Source organism: Saccostrea cucullata, unplaced genomic scaffold (genome assembly GCF_032062105.1).
Source record: "Saccostrea cucullata isolate Sc308-1 unplaced genomic scaffold, CSIRO_AGI_Scuc_v1 ctg1028, whole genome shotgun sequence".
NCBI lineage: Eukaryota > Metazoa > Mollusca > Bivalvia > Ostreida > Ostreidae > Saccostrea > Saccostrea cuccullata.
The window spans coordinates 130501-135563 of record NW_026941708.1 but is presented as its reverse complement, the minus strand read 5'-3'; the positions used below and the strand labels follow the sequence as shown (position 1 = coordinate 135563).

The 5063-nt window shown below is 33.7% G+C and overlaps 1 protein-coding gene across 1 annotated transcript; it reads left to right on the top strand.

Annotated features, from left to right (window-relative positions):
* The first annotated feature begins 3827 nt into the window (after positions 1–3827).
* Positions 3828–5063, top strand: LOC134258269 (melanocortin receptor 5-like). Its single transcript, XM_062740799.1, has one exon. The coding sequence runs from the start codon at positions 3828–3830 to the stop codon at positions 5061–5063; it is 1236 nt and encodes a 411-aa protein (XP_062596783.1).

Sequence of the window (5063 nt, the reverse complement as noted above, 5' to 3'; positions counted from 1 at the left end):
CTCCTTTTGACGTCATTTTCAAGGCCTCATTTGTTTGGACATTCCGTGTAAAATTTACGATAAAATTTCATAAAACTTCCAGAATGAAGTGAACATTTCGTATTTTATAAAACAATTGTGTCCCGACACATACCTGAATTAACGGGATTTTTGGATGTCAAATAATCATATCAAAGGAGTTTTTCTCAGTTACACATAGGTCGAAAAAACGTCGTTTTCGAGGTTGCGCCGTCTGGACATACCTTTGCTTACAAAAACATCACTTATTTATTAAAAAATAAAATTCATGATTTGTGGTTTATTCTTTGGATAGAAAAGATGATGCTAACTAGATATTTCAAAATTCACTGATGTACCTTAAGCGGTTTTAATTTTATGGCGCTAGTCCACGAACTTTTTGATAACCCCTCGTACAATGAGTTTCGTAAAAGAAACAATACTACAGATACAAGTCTATATAAAAGAAGTTGTGTTGTTGGTTAACACAGAGGATGCTTACTCCTCCATGACACAGGATCCAACTTCTGCTTTCAATTTTTATGGTTTCAATGGACGTTTGAATTAAATTAATTCTGTTCGTTATCTCCATATTTCATTAAAAAGGAAGCGTCTGTCTATCACAATGTCTCACTCGGTTTTCCGCATTTTTAAACGTTTACAGATATTCTGCTGATTTTGATGAGTTACAGATTACGTTGGCATTTCGATCCGCTTTTTGGCAACGCACTGACGTGACACTTCTAAATACTTTTAAATTTTAATCATCCAATTCTCTGAAAATTTATTAAATCCAACTTTTAGGGAAAATCAAATGTAGCTTGCAAGCATACTGTAGCTAGAGCATGTCAGCTTCGAAATTTCAAACAACCAATAAAATAGACTCAAAATTGATTTTATGACAAAATGCAATGTATTTTTGTATGAAATTCTTCAAAGTTCTTTTTTGATATTTTTTTGTTTCATTGCAGCAGATTTAAGACTTTTTTGTGTACTTCAGCTTATCATTATTCATTAAAATTTATAATTGGTCTCTCACCATGAACTAGGGTAATCTTACAATGTACAAGGAAACTGGAGTATATAATCAGCATCTCACCTATCATGAATGGCCTTGGAAAAAAGTTGACAATATTTTTCTTCAAATGAAGCTGCGAAAACAAAACCCAGCAAAAAGAGGCACTGCATTGTTAATCAGCTAAATAATTTGCGCAATAACAATTATTCCAACTCAAAAAAAAACAAAAATCTGCTTGTATTTCAAATTCACCAATAGGCAAATATCTAATTATGAAGACGCAAAATGAGAAAATTAATCAGGTTCACATAATTTGTGAAATCTTGGAATTTTTCCATGCTTCTTTTGTTAGAAAATCACGACCGTATGCCCATATGATATATCATTAGCATCTTTGTGGGATTTCCATTATATAACTCAATATAGGAATACTTTTGTCCAGATATATAATTGCTTGGAAAGATATAAAAGAAATAAATTTGGAAAACCAGTGCATTAGGTTTAGCATGTTAATCTGTAATGAAAATGCAGACGTATGAAAGGTATCTAAGGGTTCTGCATCTTCCCAAGTCAAGAGTTTCTGATCCGCTCTGCTCCACAAAAGCCCTTGGCCGAATATGCTAAGTTTGACGGGGTTTACTGTCAATCCATCTAATGAGATTGCACATTTTGAACTCTACTGACCTCTGCTAGTAGCCAATCAGAGTAAACGAATTCAACAGAGAATTCGAGAAAATATTGGTAGTCGGTAATAAATTCAGTATAATTCAAAAAAGCTGAGAGAAACCTTTAACTGGGCTATTTAATGATAAAGACGTTTTCTTTGGGACTAAAACTGGCGTGTTTTTCTGTTTACATTAAGTTACAGTTCAAATAAAACAATAATTTTGATTGGTTCATGCAAACTTGCATGAGGCCAATCAGAGAACGCATTTCTAACCCCGTCAAACTTAGCCTATTCGGTCAAGGGTTTATGTGGAGCGGAGCTGATCCAGAAACTCTTGACTTGGGAAGATGAGGGTTCTGGTACTGTAATATTTCTCATCAAAAATTTAGGTCCAGCAATGGTCAAATAAATTTTTTTGGTGCCGACAATATTTGTGCTGATTACAGTAGCAGTTGTAATTCCTGATACGACCATAATGACAGATTATAGATTTAACAAACGAATGGATATCAACGCCCTCGAACCTATTAGAAAACTTAACAATGACCAAATTGCCACGTTGCATATTTCTTTATAATTTTAGGCTTAAAGTTACATCAAATAGAGGTATTTGTGTATAAATTTAGTTTTGTTGAAAACTTTTGATTTTAACAGATTTTTTAGAAGTTGTGCATTACTTTTGGATCAAATATAGTATTTCGTGATTGCTTACGTGATAACTCGACGGCAATAACAAAGTCCTCTTTTTTCCTATGCATTATATCCTTCTAAATTAAAATGATTAATGCTATACTTGCAAATGTCATTCTCAATGACGGTTGCATCAATTTTAATGGTGTGTCCTCAGAAGACTTACACTTTTTTTTCATCCGATCATTCTTTTAAAAAGTATTTATTGAATTTAAAGAGTTTTTTTTTTGTTGAAAATCATTTTATGATGCATATAATTCTGTTGTCTGTTTGGATTTTTAAAGAAATCATTATACAATATGGGGATTGGATGTTTGTTATTTTGAAAAGTTCTTTATGGTTCCGGAGACAGTTCCCTTCATGTAAGCTCCTTCAGGAAATAGGCTTTTTCTTTGGGAACCAAAATCTTGCTGACTCGTAAAATGATATACATTAATGGTACACTAATACCAATAATTTTCAGTGTAATTATTTTAAAATCATGTTCAGAGAAAGACCAAAGAATATATGATTTAAAGCATGATACCATATATTCTAAAACCAAGTCCCCGCGTGTACGTAAATGGCTTAGATAAATTTATAATTTTCATCTTTTGTGTTTCGTTGAAACAATTAATTTACTCGATAATAAGAGTTCATTAACTGAGTAAACATTTTTGTAAGTTAAAAATTGCAATTAGTTGTTTCCTTGATTTGAATAACACGAGAAGATAATGCAATATTACTTTTCAGCAATACTTTTACATGGACGTAGAACATGGTTAATGAATAGACTTGACCACAGGGCTACTGTCAATTGCAAGTGATCTAGTAATTAATTTTCAGATGAAAAATATCGCTGAATTATAAATAGGGTAGATATTTCTTGGTCCCCATGTCTTTTCTGATCCTCAGTACACAAAACATCTTAGACAGCTGTTTTTTTCTCAGGACGAAGATTGCATCAATTTTAGTGGTATGTCTTAAGAATTTTTTTTCATTTCCTCACTCATTATTTCATATTCTTCACTTATTATTCTCTTGAATATTTAATGACTTTGAAGGTTTGGAAGAGTTATCTTAGCTAAATGTAACATTAATTAAGCTATCATTAAAAAAATTAAGTAGAGAGTTTAAGGGAAAAAATATTCAATTTGTTGAACACATTGTACATTGTATATAGAAAAAATATCTAAGGGATACTTTTTCAATGTCTTGTCTTCCTCGGAATATCAAGAAGGGAAAATATCACGTTAGGTTTATCATTGTAAATTGCATTTATTGATTAATTGTATATTGTTTAAGGCCGAGTCGGCAATTTTTCAGCCATATTTCGGCGGAGAATTGCAAGAGATTAACTTTACTAAAGTGAATGTTCTTAAATGTTGCCAAACTTGTCGATTTATGGTCATAAATATTTTAGGTCCAGCAATGGCCAAGTTAAACTCTTTGGCGCAGACGATATTGATGCTAAGAATGGTAGCATTTATAACTGCTGATACGACCACATTGATAGATTCTTTAAGCTTGATGAACGAATTGAATTCGACGAATCAACCTGATAACCACACAATGTTTCAAACAGAAGATGACATAAACTCCAGCAGTCTATCGAAAGATATTCTTGCATTAGCCACTACAGAACACTACGAAGAATCCGATTCCACTACAAATGACGCGCCAGAAGTGACAGAATCTCTGACCTCTGCTACTACCGAGTCATGCAGCACATCCGGTGACAATCTGAAGCTGACCACGTCTAACGAGATGGCTAAAATAAATTCGTCCGATTTCATGAGTAGTAACGAATCTCAAACACCATTCCAGAAATTGTCAAACAATTCCTCCTCTTTTCGTTTTGAAATTCCAATGACTATTTCTTTATTGTCTGTATTTGTAGGTATTGTTGTAATAACGTTCAATTTTGTGGTGATTGTAGCATCGATCAAAAACCGCGAACTTAGACAAAATACCAATTACAACCTCGTTATGGGATTGTCACTGAGTGATTTTCTGATGGGAGTATGTGCGTTACTTGCTGGGTTACGATTTATCTTTTCAAAATTTACTCAAGTACTTGAATTATGCATCCTTGCAAATATGCTAGCCTTAATAGGTATGAACATGTCACTTTTTCAAACTTTATGCATCAGTATTCATCGATTTCTCGTTTTGTCAGAAAATGCATGGGCAAAACACCTCTTTGACAACAACCGAAAATATTACATCTGCATCTCTGGTTGGGTTGCCACATTTACTATTTACACCTCTTTAATATCCCCGGAGGACGATCATACTAACTGTTACTACGTAACTGTTTATGGTCCAAATATGAAAGCTGTTCAACAAATGACGAGCGCTTTCATTTCAACTTTCATGTTTCTGATAGCAGTTTTCTATTCGCTTGCTATATACCAGGTACGAAAACGATACATTGGTACTTCAAGAGTCACCAGTACTGGACAAATGGAAGACCGCAAGAAAAAGCGAATTATGAAGGCTACTAAGTTGGTGGGCATGATCATTTTGGCCCTTGTCGTATTTTCTGGACCGATGCTTATTTGCTTTATGCTGCCTTTTACCCCACACCCGATCGTTGTAGGCAGTTTTGCTGCAGCCAATATCAACTCCCTTCTGAACCCTATCATATATTCTTCTCGTATTACCCAGCTCAGAAAGGAATTGAAATCCATCTTTTGTTGTAAAGAATGA

Bases quoted from the DNA above. Each gene is read 5' to 3' on its own strand.
- LOC134258269 (XM_062740799.1), top strand. From the start codon at position 3,828: ATGGTAGCATTTATAACTGCTGATACGACCACATTGATAGATTCTTTA.